This window comes from Lonchura striata, chromosome 1 (genome assembly GCF_046129695.1).
Source record: "Lonchura striata isolate bLonStr1 chromosome 1, bLonStr1.mat, whole genome shotgun sequence".
NCBI classification, from domain to species: domain Eukaryota; kingdom Metazoa; phylum Chordata; class Aves; order Passeriformes; family Estrildidae; genus Lonchura; species Lonchura striata.
The window spans coordinates 1,865,409-1,882,442 of NC_134603.1; the positions used below are offsets into that span (position 1 = coordinate 1,865,409).

General features: G+C 56.7%; 3 protein-coding genes and 1 long non-coding RNA gene across 8 annotated transcripts; 2 read left to right on the top strand and 2 right to left on the bottom strand.

Moving 5' to 3' along the window:
* Positions 1–356: 356 nt before the first annotated feature.
* Positions 357–7,914, top strand: GFUS (GDP-L-fucose synthase). 4 transcript variants are annotated; one of them, XM_021548126.3, is made up of 11 exons: positions 361–553; positions 1,355–1,505; positions 4,161–4,275; positions 4,463–4,591; positions 4,671–4,744; positions 4,942–5,075; positions 5,192–5,256; positions 5,430–5,496; positions 5,568–5,647; positions 5,762–5,861; positions 7,378–7,914. In XM_021548126.3, the coding sequence occupies exons 2-11, from the start codon at positions 1,366–1,368 to the stop codon at positions 7,431–7,433; spliced, it is 960 nt and encodes a 319-aa protein (XP_021403801.1). In that variant the 5' UTR covers positions 361–553; positions 1,355–1,365; the 3' UTR covers positions 7,434–7,914. The 4 variants fall into 4 exon arrangements, with proteins under 4 accessions (XP_077637877.1, XP_021403801.1, XP_077637886.1 ...); XM_077781751.1 differs by lacking the exon at positions 7,378–7,914 and having other exon boundaries at positions 357–553; positions 5,762–6,120; XM_077781760.1 differs by lacking the exon at positions 7,378–7,914 and having other exon boundaries at positions 526–553; positions 1,400–1,505; positions 5,762–6,120.
* LOC110480280 (uncharacterized) lies at positions 7,868–8,743 on the bottom strand. Its single transcript, XR_002467081.3, has 3 exons — positions 8,626–8,743; positions 8,278–8,348; positions 7,868–8,168 (listed from the first exon to the last, which is right to left on the bottom strand). It is a non-coding gene; the product is annotated as an uncharacterized LOC110480280 (long non-coding RNA).
* Positions 8,744–8,816: 73 nt separating this feature from the next.
* LOC144245944 (uncharacterized) lies at positions 8,817–10,505 on the bottom strand. The gene is made up of 4 exons (XM_077781551.1): positions 10,151–10,505; positions 9,971–10,070; positions 8,922–9,001; positions 8,817–8,851 (listed from the first exon to the last, which is right to left on the bottom strand). Exons 1-4 carry the CDS (start codon positions 10,389–10,391, stop codon positions 8,817–8,819), a joined length of 456 nt encoding a protein of 151 aa, XP_077637677.1. The 5' UTR covers positions 10,392–10,505.
* A 2,350-nt stretch (positions 10,506–12,855) lies between these two features.
* Positions 12,856–16,415, top strand: PYCR3 (pyrroline-5-carboxylate reductase 3). 2 transcript variants are annotated; one of them, XM_021548140.2, is made up of 6 exons: positions 12,856–12,954; positions 14,006–14,070; positions 14,312–14,491; positions 15,442–15,654; positions 15,740–15,832; positions 16,077–16,415. In XM_021548140.2, exons 1-6 carry the CDS (start codon positions 12,873–12,875, stop codon positions 16,257–16,259), a joined length of 816 nt encoding a protein of 271 aa, XP_021403815.1. In that variant the 5' UTR covers positions 12,856–12,872; the 3' UTR covers positions 16,260–16,415. The 2 variants fall into 2 exon arrangements, with proteins under 2 accessions (XP_021403815.1, XP_077637894.1); XM_077781768.1 differs by lacking the exons at positions 15,442–15,654; positions 15,740–15,832; positions 16,077–16,415 and having other exon boundaries at positions 14,312–15,423.
* The last annotated feature ends 619 nt before the right edge of the window (positions 16,416–17,034 follow it).

Genomic DNA, 17,034 nt, shown 5'->3' on the forward strand with positions numbered 1-17,034 from the left:
TTCCTGGACCCTTTTCCTTGTTTCTGCACCCCTTCCCATGAACTCCCTTAAAACCTCTGCATCCCCTTCCCATCCACCCTTCCCTGTCCCTGCACCCCCATTTCTTTCCCCCCTTTCTTTGCCCTGCACGTCCTTCCCTCCCCCTGCACCTCATTTCCCCACCCTCTTCTCTTCCCTTGCACCTCTTCCCTCCTTGCACCCCATTTCCCCCATCCCTCTTCCCAAAATCTCCTCTGCGCCCTCTCCTTTCCCTTGCTCCCGGGCACGGACTACATTTCCCGACGAGCCAAGCGGCAGCGCCCGATGACGGCGGCGGAAGAAACCGAGCGCAGCCGAACCCTCACCGGGCCGAGACGAACTCAGCCGAGCTGACCCGAATCCAGCCGAGCCCCCACCGAGCCGAGCGCAGCCGAACCTCTCCGAGCCTTCCACGAAGCGCCGCCGAGCAGACCCGAGCCCGGCCGAACGCAGCCGAGCCTATCCCGAGCCGAGCCGAGAGCAGCCGAACACAACCGAGCCCAGCCGAGCCGAGCGCAGCCGAATCCAGCCGAGGGTGAGACGCGCCCCTCACCCCGTGAGGGGACATTTGAGGGGGACAGGAGCCCCCCAGATCGGTGGGGAGGAGAAGCGGGGGGTCCCCAAAGTGGGGGGACAGGACGGTGGGGAGGGCAGGGGGACGGGAGGTTGTGGTTTGTAAGGCGCTGCGGGACCGGGAGGGTGTGCGGGGAGATGGGGGTGCAGGGGTGGGATTTGGGGTGCAGGGGAGGTGGGGGGGGTTAGGACTGGGGTCAGAGCTGGGATTTGGGGTTGCGGTGCTGAGGTTTGAGGGGCAGGGCAGGCGTGGGGTGCAACCCTGGGATTTGGGGTGCAGGGAAGGGTTTAGGTTGCGAACACAGGATTTGGGGTGCGGGGGGAAATTTGGGGTTCAGGGGGAGACCTGCGGTGCAGAGGGAGATTTGGGGCGCAGAAGGAGAATCTGGGGTGCGGGGGGGGGGGGGAGATTTGGGGTGCAGAGATAAGATTTGTGGCTCAGGAATGGATCTGGGATGCAGCCCTGGGGTGCAGGGGGAGATCTGGGGTGCGGGAGGCGATTTTGGGGGTGCAGGAGGAGATTTGGGGCACACACCCGGGGGTGCAGGTGCCCTTCCCTTTCCAGAGGCTGGGCCAGCGCCACGTTGGCAAGCCTGGCCCAGGTGGCCTCCAGCTGAGGAGTTCCAGCCCTATCACAGCCAAACACGCCCCTTTTTTAACCCAGAAACGCAGAAATCTCCCCAAAAAGCCCCGATCCCACCTGCCTGGGTGATGCTCACCCCAAGGTGGTCCATGCTGAGGTGACCCCGGCTCCTCCCTGCAGGGTTTTTGGCCATGACCGAGGTGACCAAGCGCATCCTGGTGACAGGTGGCACCGGCCTGGTGGGCAGAGCCATCGAGAAGGTGGTGGCCGATGGAGAGGGGCGGCCGGACGAGGAGTGGATCTTCGTGTCCTCCCGAGACGCCGACTTGACGTGAGATGGGATTTTCCCTTGGAAAAACCCCAAAATCTCCCATGCCTGGATTTGGTTTTTGCCCTGAATCTCCCCAGTGCTCTGGTCACCCTGAAATTTCCCATCCCAGAATTTGGTTTTTCCTTAGAAATGCCTCAATTTGTTCTGTCAACCCCACCAAATCCCAAATTTTCCCATTCCAGGGTTTGCTTTTTCTTTGGAAACAACCCAGTCTGCTCTGTTGGCCCTGACAAACCCCAAAATTTCCCATCCTTGGATTTGGTTTTTCCTTAGAAATGCCTCAATTTGTTCTGTCAACCCCACCAAATCCCAAATTTTCCCATTCCAGGGTTTGCTTTTTCCTTGGAAACAACCCAATCTGCTCTGTTTCTGATGATTTCCCATCCCTGCATTTGTTTTTTCCTCTGAATCTCCCCAATCTGCCCTGGTCACCCCGAAATTTCCCATCCCAGAATTTGGTTTTTCCTTAGAAATGCCTCAATTTGTTCTGTCAACCCCACCAAATCCCAAATTTTCCCATTCCAGGGTTTGCTTTTTCTTTGGAAACAACCCAGTCTGCTCTGTTGGCCCTGACAAACCCCAGAATTTCCCATCCCTGGATTTGGTTTTTCCTCTGAATCTCCCCAGGCTGCTCTGGTGACCCCAGAATTTCCCAACCCAGAATTTGGTTTTTCCTTGGAAACACCCCCAATCACCTCTGGTGACTCCAAAATTTCCTATCCCTGGATTTGGTTTTTCCTCAGAAATGCCTCAATTTGTTCTGTCAACCCCACCAAATCCCAAATTTTCCCATTCCAGGGTTTGCTTTTTCCTTGGAAACAACCCAGTCTGCTCTGTTTCTGATGATTTCCCATCCCTGGATTTGTTTTTTCCTCTGAATCTCCCAGAGTGCTCTGGTGACCCCAAAATTTCCCATCCCCGAATTTGCTTTTTCCTTGGAATAGCCTCATTTGCTCTGTCGACCCTGAAAAACCCCAAAAATTCCCATTGTGAGATTTGTTTTTTCCACTAAATGACCCCAGTCTGCTCTGTTGACCTCACCGAACCCCAAATTTTCCCATCCCAGGATTGTGTTTTTCCTCTGAATCTCCCCAATCTGCCTGGTGACCCTGAAATTTCCCATCCCAGAATTTGTTTTTTCCTTGGAAATGCCTCAATTTTCTTTTGTGACCCCACTTAATCCCAAATTTCCCCATTCCAGGGTTTGATTTTTCCTTGGAAACAACCCAATCTGCTCTGTTGACCCGGACAAACCCCAGAATTTCCCATGCCTGGATTTGCTTTTTGCCCCTGAATCTCCCCAGTGCTCTGGTCACCCCGAAATTTCCCATCCCAGAATTTGGTTTTTCATTGGAAATGCTTCAATTTGCTCCGCTGACCCCACCGAATCCCAAATTTTCCCATTCCAGGGTTTGCTTTTTCCTTGGAAACAACCCAATCTGCTCTGTTTCTGATGATTTCCCATCCCTGGATTTTTTTTTTCCTCTGAATCTCCCCAGACTGCTCGAGTGACCCAAACATTTCCCAACCCAGAATTTGGTTTTTCCTTGGAAACACCCCCAATCTCCTCTGGTGACTCCAAAATTTCCTTTCCCTGGATTTGATTTTTCCCTTGGAAATGCTTCAATTTGTTCTGTTGACCCCATCAAATCCCAAATTTTCCCATTCCAGGATTTTATTTTTCCTTGGAAACAACCCAGTCTGCTCTGTTGGCCCTGACAAACCCAAAATTTCCCATCCCTGGATTTGGTTTTTCCTCTGAATCTCTCCAGTCTACTCTGGTGACCCCAAAATTTTCCCATCCCTGGGTTTGGTTTTTCCTCTGAATCTCCCCAGTGCTCTGGTCACCCCAAAATTTCCCATCCCAGAATTTGGATTTTCCTTGGAAATGCCTCAATTTGCTCTGTCAACCCCACCAAATCCCAAATTTTCCCATTCCAGGACTTGAATTTTCCTTGGAAACAACCCAGTCTGCTCTGTTGGCCCTGACAAACCCAAAATTTTCCCAACCCAGGATTGGGTTTTTCCTTGGAATCTCCCCAGTCTGCTCTGGTGACTCCAAAATTTCCTATCCATGGATTTGGTTTTTCCTTGGAAATGCCTCAATTTGCTCTGTTGACCCCACCAAACCCCAAATTTTCCCATTCCAGAGATTGTGTTTTTCCTTGGAAGAAGCCCAATCTGCTCTGTTGCCCCTGACAAACCCCAAAATTTCCCATCCCAGGATTTGGTTTTTCCATGAAAAGACCCCAATTCTTCTCTGTTGACCCCACTGAATCCTAATTCTTTCCATCCCACAATTAATTTTTTCCTCAGAAATACCCCAATGTTTTCTGTCGACCCCACTGAATCCCAAATTTCCCCATTCCAGGATTTGATTTTTCCTTGGAAAAAGTCCAATCTGCTCTGTTGGCCCTGACAAACCCCAGAATTTTCCATTCCAGAATTTGGGTTTTCCTTGGGAACACCCCAACCTGCTCTGTTGACCTCACCCAATCCCAAATTTTCCCATCCCAAGATTGGGCTTTTCCTTAGAAACTCCCCAATCTGCCCCCACCGAACCCCAACATTTCCTCTCCTAGGATTGGATTTTTCCTTGGAAACGCCTCCATTTGCTCTGCTGACCCCACTGAATCCCAAAATTTCCCATTCCAGGAGCAGCTCCGAGACCAAAGCCCTGTTTGAGAGGCACAAGCCCACCCACGTCATCCACCTGGCCGCCATGGTCGGAGGCCTTTTCAAAAACATCCGCTCCAACCTGGATTTTTGGGTGAGCACCCACGGAATCGGCACTGCCGGGATCCGAAAATTTGGATATGGGCACACGGGGATGTGGCTTGCTCTGCTTCCAGAGCCAAACCAGAGCTCCAGGGGTTTCTGGAGTTATTAATGAGTTGCTAATGAAGAGATTTGGGGATCCCCGACCCCACGATCCTGACAAATGTCCCTTTTCCCAGAGGACAAACATCCACATCAACGACAACGTCCTGCACTCGGCCCACGAGTCGGGGGTGCAGAAGGTAGTCTCCTGCCTCTCCACCTGCATCTTCCCAGACAAGACCACCTATCCCATCGACGAGACCATGGTGAGAATCCCCAATTCCCACGCAAAATCCAGGGAAAACCCCCTCGCCCTGCTTAGTTTACCCGCTCTGACATTCCCAGATCCACAACGGGCCGCCTCATAGCTCCAACTTTGGCTACTCCTACGCCAAGAGGATGATCGATGTCCAAAATAGGTGAGCTGGGGACGTGGGAGCAGCCAATGGCTTTCAAGGGAAGGGGAAATCCAGTGGGATTTCCAGGTGGAAGCTGGGGAGATACCTGGGCTCGGCAGGTGAAGGTGCTGCTGGCCGGGGTTTTTTTTGGGGGCGCATGAGTGCTGGAGGAAGGGGCTTGACAGCCCACCCACCATCCCTTCCCTGCTCTCATCCAGGGGTTATTCCGAGCAGCACGGCCGACGCTTCACCGCCGTCATTCCCACCAACGTCTTTGGGCCGCACGACAACTTCAACATCGAGGATGGCCACGTCCTGCCGGGGCTCATCCACAAGGTCTACCTGGCCAAACGTGAGGGTGGCAGGACTTCCAGGGGTTTTCTGGGGAGAAATGAGGGTTTTTTTTTATTTCCCACCTGTGGGGTGGTTAGAGGTGGCTCTGGTGGTCATGGCTCCTTCCTCCTTCAGAGTCCGGCTCTGCTCTGACCGTCTGGGGAACGGGCAAGCCCAGGAGACAGTTCATCTATTCCCTGGTAGGTGTGGCCTTGGGAAGCAGGGAATGGGGCTGGAGGACCCACTGATAGGACTACAGAGGGGTCTGAACCCCCCTGCCTTCTCCTGGGTCATCTCCAGATTTGTGTCCCCTTGGGAATGGAAGGTTGGGGGATATCAGTGACCCCTCCAAGAGTTGTCTGCTCTTCCACAGGACCTGGCCCGACTTTTCCTTTGGGTCCTGCGGGAATACGATGAGGTGGAACCAATAATTTTGTCAGGTGAGCCCTGGCTGCCCCCAAGAAGTCCCTTCTCCATGGGGGAACAGCCACGATCCTTCCCTTCTCCACAGTGGGAGAAGAAGATGAAGTCTCCATCCGGGAAGCGGCAGAGGCCATCGCGGAGGCCATGGAATTCAGGGGAGAGCTCGTTGTATCCTTCACAAAAGGCTGAGCTCCCCTGGGAGATTCCATGATCCAGAGGATCCTTCCCACCAAAGGAGCAAAAGCAAGACCCGTTTTCCCTCCTTAATCCTTCCCATCCCAGTTTGACACCTCCAAGTCCGACGGGCAGTTCAAGAAGACGGCCAGCAATGCCAAGCTCCGGCGGTACCTGCCCGGATTCCAGTTCACACCTTTCAGGAAAGGTGAGATGGGGACTCCGCAGGAGACACCGGGGGTCCTACCCCGTGCCATCAGCCTTGGTGGCATCCAGGTGGTCCTGCCCGGATGAGGAATGAAGGTGGTGAAACACTGGCACGTGTTGCCCAGCAAGGTGGTGGTTTCTCCATCCCTGGAAACATCCAAGGTCAGGTTGGCTGGGGCGTGGAGCAACCTGGTCTCTTGGGAGGTGTCTCCTTGCATGGTGGTTGGATGAGAAGACCTAAAGAAGTCCCTTTCAACCCACCCTGTTCCATGATTCTCTGATCAAAATCCATTCCCAATCCCAAAAGCATCCCACAACTCTCTGACTAAAATCCATTCCTAACCCCCCAAACCCATCCTGTGATTCTCTGACCAAAATCCATTTCCAATCCCAAAACCCATCCTGTGATTCTCTGACCAAAATCCATTCCCAATCCCAAAACAAGTCCCATGATTCTTTGACCAAAATCCATTTCCGATCCCAAAACCCATCCCATGATTCTCTGACCAAAATCCATTCCCAAAACCCATCTCATGATTCTTTGACAAAAATCAATTCCCAATCCCTCAAATTTGTCCCATGATCTATTCCCAATCCCAAACCCATTCTGTGATTCTGTGACCAAAATCCATTCCCAAAATCCATTCCCAATCCCAAAATCCATCCTGTGATTCTCTGACCAAAATCCATTCCCAATCCCAAAACCCATCCCACGATTCTCTGACCAAAATCCATTGCCAATCCCAAAACCCATCCCGTGATTCTCTGACCAAAATCCATTCCCAATCCTAAAATCCATCCTGTGATTCTCTGACCAAAATCCATTCCCAATCCCAAAACCCATCCCATGATTCTCTGACCAAAATCCATTGCCAATCCCAAACCCATCCCAGGATTCTCTGACCAAAATCCATTCCCAATCCTAAAACCCATCCTGTGATTCTCTGACCAAAATCCATTGCCAATCCCAAACCCATCGCAGGATTCTCTGACCAAAATCCATTCCCAATCCTAAAACCCATCCTGTGATTCTCTGACCAAAATCCATTGCCAATCCCAAAACCCATCCCACGATTCTCTGACCAAAATCCATTGCCAATCCCAAACCCATCCCAGGATTCTCTGACCAAAATCCATTCCCAATCCTAAAACCCATCCTGTGATTCTCTGACCAAAATCCATTCCCAATCCCAAAACCCATCCCACGATTCTCTGACCAAAATCCATTGCCAATCCCAAACCCATCGCAGGATTCTCTGACCAAAATCCATTCCCAATCCTAAAACCCATCCTGTGATTCTCTGACCAAAATCCATTCCCAATCCCAAAACCCATCCTGTGATTCTATGACCAAAATCCATTCCCAAAATCCATTCCCAATCCCAAAACCCATCCCGTGATTCTGTGACCAAAATCCATTCCCAATCCCTCAAACTTGTCCCATGATTTTCTGACCAAAATCCATTCCCAAAATCCATTCCCAACCCCCAAACCCATCCCGTTTTCTCCCTCCCCAGCCGTGAAGGAAACCTGTGCCTGGTTCAACGCCAACTATGCCAGCGCCAGGAAGTGACGGCACCGGGACCGGCACCACCCGGCACCGGGATCATCCTCTTCGACTCAGGGTTGTCCTTTGCTGGGGCAGAGGACGGGGCTGGGGTGGGGGGTGACAGTGACATTCCCAAAGTAAAAACGGGAACCCGGGAAGAAGCTCCCACATTCCTGCCCCACTGCTGGGAGCGGCGCGGGACGCCCAGGGCAGGGGTGGGGGAGGAAAGTTGGGGCATCCCAGAAAGATTCCCAAATCAAGTGGTAGGACTTGTGTCCAAGAGGGTGGTGGCTCAGAGCTGTTAATGAGCTACGCTAATTACCTGCAATTAGGTGTGGTAAAGGGAAGGCAGTCAGGATTCCAGGGCATGGAAATGGCAGCAGGGAATTTGCTGCTGCTCTTGGCACGTGGGGATGATCCCACAGCCCCCTGTCTCAGGATAGGAACGGGAAAGACTCCAGCTGTAAATGTGGCATTTATTAAAATATATGCAAATAGCATAAAACTGGTGGGGTAATGAACGTCTGCCCTGGACCCACATCCAGTGGCATCCTTAGGGTCTGTGTTCTCCACCAGGATCTGGAATAACCATAAAAAGAGTTAAAACCCCTCAGGGAGAGGCGGGTAGAGGGTCAAAAATGGCGGGATGAATCCATGGCCGAGCTGCTGCTGGTGGTGTGGATGTGACAGAATTCCTGCCCGGGAATCGCTTTCTTCCGGCACCGCTGCCCAGTCCTGGTGAGACCCTGGCACAGGAACCTACAGAGGAGACACCCATCAGCACCCCATGAAGCCACCAGCAGTGGGGTCTCCCCCTGAGGTGACACCAAGCTGTGGAGAAGGGACTTTCTGGGTGGTTGGTGCTCACACGTTGGCCCTTGGGCTGCAGGGGTTGGGCTCCCAGAGCTTCCCAGCATCCATCAGCGGCTCCGGTGTCACCTGGTTTGGGAAGAAGGAGGTTCCTGCAGATGTCCCTTGTCCCCTGGGGTGCCTTGGCCATCCTTCAGGACACCCTGTTCCACCCCAAACTCCTCCCTGCATGTCGTATCCCCAGCCCTGTCTGTCTCCCAGTGGGTTGTCCCACACCCGGAGGTGCCACCGTGGTGAGGACACCCCAACCTTGGAGGACCTGACCCTCAGTGAGACCCAGGTGGCCACCAAGAGCAGGTTTTGGGGGACAACACCAACATGGGGACAATCCCACCCAGCAGCTTACCCCACACGAGTTCAGTGCTGTCCTCTGGCCACCGGAGTTGGGTGACACCTGCCCTGTGAATCTGGGAATGTCCTCGGCCACCTCTTGGGGCTGCTCCAGGTGCGAAGGGTCTGCAAGAACATGGCAGGGGTGGAGATGTCCTCCCAGTGCTCCTGTCCCCAGGCAGAGGGTGGGGACACTCTGGGGTGGTGTCACATGCCCTGGCAGAACTTGGGGACACTCTGGACTCGTCCCAGCACAGGATGGGGACGTGCCAGGGTTTGGGATCCGTGTCCTACAGCCACCACACCTCCCACCTTGTGGGCACCTCTCATCTTGCAGGCAGCTCATCTCCATCTTGTCCAGCTCCTCTTGCAGCAGCTCCATATCGCATTCCCTGTGTGGGAAGAAGGAAAACAGGACTCCTGTCACTTGGTGGCTTCTGTGTCACCACCACCATGGAGACATTCACCTCTCCAGCCTCTCCACACCATCCTCTGAGCAGAAATAGGTCAGGGAGTTGGGAAGAGGAGACCAGAAGCCATCAGGATGTTTCCTGTCCTTTTCTGGACACCTCTGCCAGGTGGCTCCAGGGTGGAAAATTCAGGATGGGAAATTCAGGATGAGGCACCAAGGATGAAGTCATAGGGAAGCCACCAAGATGTGTCCTGTCCCTTCCTGAGAACTTCTGCCAGATGCCTCCAGGGTGGAAAATCCAGGGTGGGACACTGAGCAGAAACAGGACATGGAGTTGGGATAGGATGCCCCAAAACCATCCAAGATGTGTCCTGTTGTTCCCTGGAGACCTCTGCCAGATGGCTCCAGGGTGGAAAATTCAGGATGAGGCACCAAGGATGGGACACCCAGGGTGGAACATCTGAACAGAAATGGTGCAAGGAGTTGGGATGTGTCCAAAAGCCATAGGGAAGCCACCAAGATGTGTCCTGTCCCTTCCTGAAAACTTCTGCCAGATGCCTCCAGGGTAGAAAATCCAGGGTGGGACACTGAGCAGAAACAGGACATGGAGTTGGGATGAGGTGCCCCAAAACCACAGGAAAGCCACCAAGATGTGTCCTGTCCTTCCCTGGAGACCTCTGCCAGATGGCTCCAGGATGGGACATCCAGGATGGGAAATTCAGGATGAGGCACCAAGGATGGGACACCCAGGATGGAACATCTGAATAGAAGTGGTGCAAGGAGTTGGGATGAGGTGTCCAAATGCTGTAGGGAAGCCACCAAGATGTGTCCTGTCCCTTCCTGAGAACTTCTGCCAGATGCCTCCAGGGTGGAAGATCCAGGGTGGGACACCAGGATGGCACCCAGCAGCTCCCAAGGGTTCCATGCCACCTCCTCAACCATCTCCTACCTCTCCGGGGTGGAGGTGAGCCGGTAGCGGGGCTCTTCCCGGGGAACCACCGGCCGGATCCTTCCGGCACCACGGCAGGCGGAAGCCAGCAGCCAATGCCCTGTGGGAAAACGAGGATAGGAGAGGACAGATCTCCCCTGGGTGGTGTGTCCCAACCACTGCCCCCACACTTGTCCCCACCTGCTGAAGCAAGGACCAGGAAAGTGGAGATTGCTGAGATGCCGAGGGCGCTGGAAGCGAGGAAGAGGAGGAGAAAGATGGCCTGGAACGACGCCGGCACCAGTGGGAGAACCAGGAGCGTCAAGTATGGCACGCAGGAGGAGGTGGAACTCTGGCTCTGACCTGTGGGATGGGGAAGAAGATCCTGGTGGTGGCACCCACCAGCTCCCACCCATCCTCCACCCCCATTCCCGCTCACCATCCAGCTCAGGGATGGCTCTGAGGTGCTCCAGGTGTTTTTCCAGACGGATTCGTGCGTCTTCCAAGGCCGTCAGCATCAGCTCCAGGCTCTGGTTGACCCTCCGCAGCTTCTCCGTCACCTCCTGAAGGACCAGCATGCTCTCTGCATATGAAAAAGATGGATACAGCAGCGGGATGAGCCAGGGAAGACGCACCCCGGTGTGAAAAATGGGATTCCACGAGTCCCGTTGGAATGGGATTTGCCGTGTCCCCACCTGGCTGGGGATGAACATCCTGAGATCTTTCCTGCTGCTGATGGAGGCTGGATGGGACAACCTGGTGTCCTCCCCGGAGCTGCTCAGCCCCACGGCTGCTCACATTGCCTGTGGGGAGGTAAAAGAGGTCGGATCCATCCCAAAGCGGGATACGGGAATGTTGCAGCATCCCAACCCAGGCTCGTACCCGTCTGGTGGGCGATGTCCCGCAGGAGCTGGGCCACGGGGGTCTCATCCAGCGCCGACCTCATCCAGGTCTCCCAGAGCTCCTCCTGAGGCGAATTTTGGGGGGTGATGATCTGGGAATGCTGGTTTTCCCCATGGACACCCCCAAATGCACCCCTGGGTGCTCCCAGCACAGGATGGCGAGACGGAGGAGGGGGTTTGGGGACATAAAGTATGGAAAAAGGCGTGAACTCACCCCAGAATTTGGCCTTCACCCCCCAAAAACCATCCCTACACCAAGCAAAGGCTGGGGCATCCCAGAATCCGAATTTCCCGGCCAGAGGGAATCCCACAGTGACAGGAATCCAGGTGTGACATCTCCTGGGATGTGGCTTCATCCTAGAGCAACCCGCGAAAGGGATTTGTGGGGGGAGCCCCAAATTTGGGGAGGGGGTCCCCACCTTCTCTGGGGGGGCAGCGAGGCCCAGCCACCCCAAAAATACGACGGTGGCGCAGAGGAGCAGCACAGCCCGGGAGCTCTGGGGCGGCATGCCGGGAATGGAGGGCGTCCTGCGGGGAAAAGAGGGTAAGGAAAAGCCCCCCCATGGAAAAATTACAGGATCCCACTCCCCTCCTCAAATTCCGGGGTCCCCTCCAGCAGGGAGAACCTCCCCTCGTGTCAGGGATGCCGGTGGGTGGGAAGCAGCTCCCACATCCACCCACAAATTAGGGGGCGCCCCTCTCGGAGGGCACCTCCCCAAAAACCCGTGGATGCCGACTGCGGGAGAGCCTCCCACACCCACGGACAACTTCGGGGACCTCCCCCACGGCAAATTCACACCCCACCCCCGTGGGGGAGATCCCTCCGTGGGCACAGAGGTGCAGGGAAGGGTTGGGAAGGGTTTGGGAGCAGCCGGGAATTCCCTCTGAGACCCCCACGCGAGGAAGGTTTGGGAAGGCTTGGGAGCAGCCGGAAATTCCATCCAGGACCCCCGCGCGTGGAAGGTTTGGGAAAGGCTTGGGAGCAGCCGGGAATTCCCGCCGGGACCTCACGCGTGGAAGGGCTGGGAAGGGTTTGGGAAGGTTTAGGAGCAGCCGGGAATTCCCCCCAGGACCCGCTGCGGGGAAGGCTTGGAAAGGTTTTGGAGAAGCCGGGAATTCCCTCCGGGACCCCCACGCGTGGATCCGCTGCGGGGAAGGTTTGGGGAATTTTGGGAAGGGTTTGGAAAGGTTTTGGGGAAGCCAGGAATTCCCTCCGGGACCCCCACGCGTGGACCCGCTGCGGGGAAGGTTTGGGGAATTTTGGGAAGGGATTGGAAAGGTTTGGGAGCCGCCGGGAATTCCCTCCGGGACCCCCACGCGTGGACCCGCTGCGGGGAAGGTTTGGGGAATTTTGGGAAGGGTTTGGAAAGGTTTGGGAGAAGCCAGGAATTCCCTCCGGGACCCCCACGCGTGGACCCGCTGCGGGGAAGGTTTGGGGAATTTTGGGAAGGGATTGGAAAGGTTTTGGGGAAGCCAGGAATTCCCTCCGGGACCCCCACGCGTGGACCCGCTGCGGGGAAGGTTTGGGGAATTTTGGGAAGGGATTGGAAAGGTTTTGGAGAAGCCGGGAATTCCCTCCGGGACCCCCACGCGTGGACCCGCTGCGGGGAAGGTTTGGGGAATTTTGGGAAGGGTTTGGAAAGGTTTTGGGGAAGCCGGGAATTCCCTCCGGGACCCCCACGCGTGGACCCGCTGCGGGGAAGGTTTGGGGAATTTTGGGAAGGGATTGGAAAGGTTTTGGAGAAGCCGGGAATTCCCTCCGGGACCCCCACGCGTGGACCCGCTGCGGGGAAGGTTTGGGGAATTTTGGGAAGGGATTGGAAAGGTTTGGGAGCCGCCGGGAATTCCCTCCGGGACCCCCACGCGTGGACCCGCACTAACCACGTGGCGCCGGCGCCTGCGCAGTAAGCCCCCTTCCCCCCGCCCCTTAAAGGCGGCTCCACCAATAGGAGAGAGGGGTGTGTCCGCGCGGGGCCAATCAGCGCCGGGGGTGTGGCTCGGGGGCGTGGCCTGGCGCGGCCATGGAGGCGGCCGAGCTGTGGGTCGGGTTCGTGGGCGCCGGGCGCATGGCCGGGGGGCTCGTCCGGGGGCTGCTGCAGGCGGGTACGGCACGGGGGGGGGCGACCGGAGGGTCCGTGGCACACGGGAAAGGGAGGGGGCGTGGGGACAGTGCTGGTCTGGCGCCTTCCCGGCGTCCCTGCGCGTCTCATGGCGCGGGGACGTGGGGACAGCGCTGGTCTGGACGCTCCCTGCAGTCCCTTCACTGTTGTCCAGTGGGGGGGTATGGGGACAGTCGCGTTCTGACCAGTTCTGAAAGTCCCAGCCCACCCCCGTGTCCGTGTCCTCCAGTGCAGGGACAACCCTGTCCCTGTCCTGGATCGTTCCCGAGGTCCGAGCCCTTCCCCAGGTCCCTATGCTCCATGGGAGGGACAAGGGGACAGCCCTGCTTTGGCCTATTCCCGAGGTCCCAGCCCTTCCCCGGGTTCCTGTCCTGTGCTGGAAGGACATGGGGACAGCCCTTTCCTGCCGCTCCCCCCGTGTCCCTGTCCCCCAGATTAGTGTGGGGACATGGGGACAGCCCTTTCCTGCCCCTCTCCCCATGTCCCTGTCCCCCAGATTAGTGTGGGGACATGGGGACAGCCCTTTCCTGCCGCTCTCCCCGTGTCCCTGTCCCCCAGATTAGTGTGGGGACATGGGGACAGCCCTTTCCTGCCCCTCTCCCCATGTCCCTGTCCCCAGATTAGTGTGGGGACATGGGGACAGCCCTTTCCTGCACCCCTCCCCAGGGTTTTCCTGCTCTCCCCAGGGTCCCTGCCCTCTGTGAGGTTCCTGTCCCCCATATCAGTGTGGGGACACTGGGACGTCCCTGTCCCACAGACAGCGAGGGCACAGCCCTGTCCTTGCTCCCCGTGTGTCCCAGATCGTCCCTGTCCCATAGCACAGCGTGGGGACAGCCCTGCCCAACCTCCGTTGTCACTGCACCCTGGCACAACTGCTGCCAGCAGGATCCATCCCCACCCCCCTTTGGGATCGTGCTGGGATGGGAGGAATCACATCCCAGTGGAAATTGGGGTGGCTGGGCTGGGCTGGGGTGTCCCCCCCAAACCCTGGGGGTCACCCTTGGTCACTCACCCTGTTCCCTGTGTCCCCCAAGGGAAGGTTCCAGCCAGCAACGTCCTGGCCAGCGCGCCCTCGGACAAAAACCTGGATGCTTGGCGGGTGAGTGGGGCCAAGGGGGTGGGAGATTTTGGGGTGTCCCTCACTGTGGGGGTCACAGCATCCTTTCCCCCACGTTGGGTTTGGCTCATCCTTCCCAGGTCTGGGTGAGATCCAGGCAGAGGCTCGGTGGCTTTGTGACCAGAGCAGGTCCCCAGGCCGTGTCCCTGCCGTGGGGGTGCTGTTTTTGGGGTGCTGTTTTTGGGGCTGTCGGGCTCTGATCCCTCTCCCTGTCCCCGGGCAGGAGTTGGGCTGCAGGACCACGCACTGCAACCTGGAAGTGGTGCACAGGAGCACCCTGGTCTTCCTGGCCACCAAGCCCCATGTCCTGCCAGGTGTCCTGGAGGAGATCCGTCCTGCCGTGGGGTCCCACCACATCGTCGTGTCGTTGGTGGCTGGCGTCACCATCCAGACACTGCAGCGGGTGAGACTCCTCCTTCTTCTCCTTTTTCTCCTGCTTCTCCTTTTCTCCTACTTCTCCTTTTCCTTCTCCTTTTTTCCTTCTCTCCTGTTCCTTCTTTTCTCCTTCTCTCCTGCTCCTCCTTTTCTCCTTCTCCTCCTTCTCCTTTTCCTTCTCCTTATTTTCTCCTTCTCTGCTGCTCCTCCTCTCCTGCTTCTCTTCCTTCTCCTTTTCCTTCTCCTTTTCTCCTTCTCTTCTCCTTTTGCTTCTGTTTCCCCTCCTTCTCCTCCTTCTTCTCTCCTTCTCCTCCTCCTCTCTTTTTCCTCTTCCTCCTTCTCTTTCTTCTCCTCCTCCTTCTCTCCTCCTTTTTCCTTGTCCTCATCCTGGTCTTCCTCCTTCTCCTTCTCCTTCTCCTTCTCCTTCTCCTTCTCCTTCTCCTATGCTCATCCTTTTCCTTCTCCTTTTCCTTCTCCTTCTTTTCTGTTTCTCCTTCTCCTTCTTTTCTGTTTCTCCTCCTTCTCCTTCTCCTTCTCCTTCTCCTTCTCCTTCTCCTTCTCCTTCTCCTATGCTCATCCTTTTCCTTCTCCTTTTCCTTCTCCTTCTTTTCTGTTTCTCCTTCTTCTTTTCTGTTTCTCCTCCTTCTCCTTCTCCTTCTCCTTCTCCTTCTCCTTCTCCTTCTCCTTCTCCTTCTCCTTCTCCTTTTCTCCCCCTCCTCTTCCTTTCTCTCTTCCTCCTTTTTCATCTCTCATTCTCCTCTTCCTCCTTTCCTCCTCCTCCTCCTCTCCCTTCTCCTCCATTTGCACCCAGACCCACACCCCGCTGCGGCCTCATCCCCACCCGCCAGCACCCCGAGCTCCCTCCCCGTGCTCCCCACTTCTCCACCAGCCTGATGGGTGACACCCACCGGTGTCCCCGGCCACCCCTGGCTCCTTCCAGAGGCTGCCACCCCTTCTCCCATCCCCGTCTTCCCCCAGCTCCTCCCGCCGTGGACCAAAGTGCTGCGGATCATGCCCAACCTGCCCTGCGTGGTGCAGGCGGGGGCCATGGTCTTCTCCCGGGGCACCAACGCGGGTGACGAGGAAGCCGCGCTCCTCCAGAGCCTCCTGTCCTCCTGCGGCCTCTGCGAGGAGGTGCCCGAGTCCTACATCGACATCCACACCGGGCTCAGCGGCAGCGGCGTGGCCTACGTAAGCCGGCGGGGCGAGGGATGCCGTCCCGGGATTTGGGGTTCCGTGCTCCAGGCTCACCCCTGGATGCTCCCCCTCTTCCCAGGTGTACCTGTTTGCCGAGGCGCTGGCCGAGGGCGCGGTGAAGATGGGAATGCCGGGCGCCTTGGCCAGCAGGATTGCGGCGCAGACGCTGCTGGTGAGTCCTCGGCACGCGCCGGAATCTCCCTCCTCCCCTCCCCGCCCCTGAGCGTCCATTGGGATGCCGCTCTGCCTCAGTTTCCCCTCTCGGAAGCAAAAACGAGGACGAAGAGCGCGACGATGGGAGAATACCTCGCCATGGGGGTGCTGGGATGGTTGGTGCCATCCGACCGTGGAAAGGGGAGTTTGGGAAGTCCCAAATCTCACAAATCTCACCTTCCTGGTGTCCTGGCGTGCCGTAGGGCGCAGCGAAGATGCTGCTGGAGACGGGGGAGCACCCGGCCAAGCTGCGGGGGGACGTCTGCACGCCCGGGGGCACCACGATCTACGCCCTGCACCAGCTGGAGAAGGGAGCGCTCCGCGCCACCGTCATGGATGCCGTGGAGGCGGCCACCAACCGGGCGTGTGACATGGCCAAGGATTAATGGACGAGCCCCTTCTGGGACAGGAGGGGTGCTGGGGACCAAAGTGAACTCCTCCGAGGAGCAGGACCTCCTGACATCTTCAGGAGAATGTGGGAGGTGGTGTGGACACGCGTTAACCTCTGCAGGGCTGGAACCAAATAAACGTGTCCAGAGCAATGTGGGCTGGGGCTTTTTGTGGTCCTTGGCGGGGCTGTGGAAGCCACCACGGGGTCACTTTCCGTGGGGAGGTGACATCCGTGATTTCCAGGGATGGAGCTGGCACCAAGGATGGAGCTGGTGTGGGGATGGGGAGAGAATTTTGGGAATGAGGTGATCCCAATTAAACCCTGCTGGGGCTGGGAGGGTGGCTGCATCCCCATGTCCGTGAGGATGCTGCCCACATTCCAGAACCACGGGCAAGAGCTCAACCAGCCACAAGAACTGTGCCACGATCCCTCCATGGCACCTGGGAATGGAAGCCCTGATCTGCTCCCACCTCCAGGAATGTGGAGGGGGTAGAAACTCAAACTTGCCCATCTGAGCCTTTTGCACGCCCCAATTAAGCTCTGCTTGCCCCCCAGCACCTGCACAGATGCAATTAGAGATGATTTGGGAACTGCTTTGAGGATGAAAACATCACTGGTGGGAACATCTGGATGCTGAGCCCTGACTTTGGATAAGGGCCTGGAGTGCCAGGACACTGGGAATGGCTTCCCACTGCCAGAGGATGGGGTTAGATGGGATATTGGGAAGGAATTCCTCCCTGGGAGGGTGGTGAGGGGCTGGAATGCAATTC

What these genes read in the sequence shown, in the direction of transcription:
- LOC144245944 (XM_077781551.1), bottom strand. Translation starts at nt 10,391, where the DNA reads ATGGTGAGCGGGAATGGGGGTGGAGGATGGGTGGGAGCTGGTGGGTGC. An exon ending in CTCACCTCCACCCCGGAGAG is followed by an intron (nt 9,002 to 9,970) that starts GTAGGAGATGGT and finishes CTTCCCACACAG; the next exon opens with GGAATGCGATATGGAGCTGC. An exon ending in AGATGAGAGGTGCCCACAAG is followed by an intron (nt 8,852 to 8,921) that starts GTGGGAGGTGTG and finishes TGCTGGGACGAG; the next exon opens with TCCAGAGTGTCCCCAAGTTC.
- PYCR3 (XM_077781768.1), top strand. Translation starts at nt 12,873, where the DNA reads ATGGAGGCGGCCGAGCTGTGGGTCGGGTTCGTGGGCGCCGGGCGCATG. An exon ending in CCGGGGGCTGCTGCAGGCGG is followed by an intron (nt 12,955 to 14,005) that starts GTACGGCACGGG and finishes GTGTCCCCCAAG; the next exon opens with GGAAGGTTCCAGCCAGCAAC. An exon ending in AAAACCTGGATGCTTGGCGG is followed by an intron (nt 14,071 to 14,311) that starts GTGAGTGGGGCC and finishes GTCCCCGGGCAG; the next exon opens with GAGTTGGGCTGCAGGACCAC.
- GFUS (XM_077781751.1), top strand. Translation starts at nt 1,366, where the DNA reads ATGACCGAGGTGACCAAGCGCATCCTGGTGACAGGTGGCACCGGCCTG. An exon ending in GCTCCAACCTGGATTTTTGG is followed by an intron (nt 4,276 to 4,462) that starts GTGAGCACCCAC and finishes CCCTTTTCCCAG; the next exon opens with AGGACAAACATCCACATCAA. An exon ending in ATGATCGATGTCCAAAATAG is followed by an intron (nt 4,745 to 4,941) that starts GTGAGCTGGGGA and finishes GCTCTCATCCAG; the next exon opens with GGGTTATTCCGAGCAGCACG.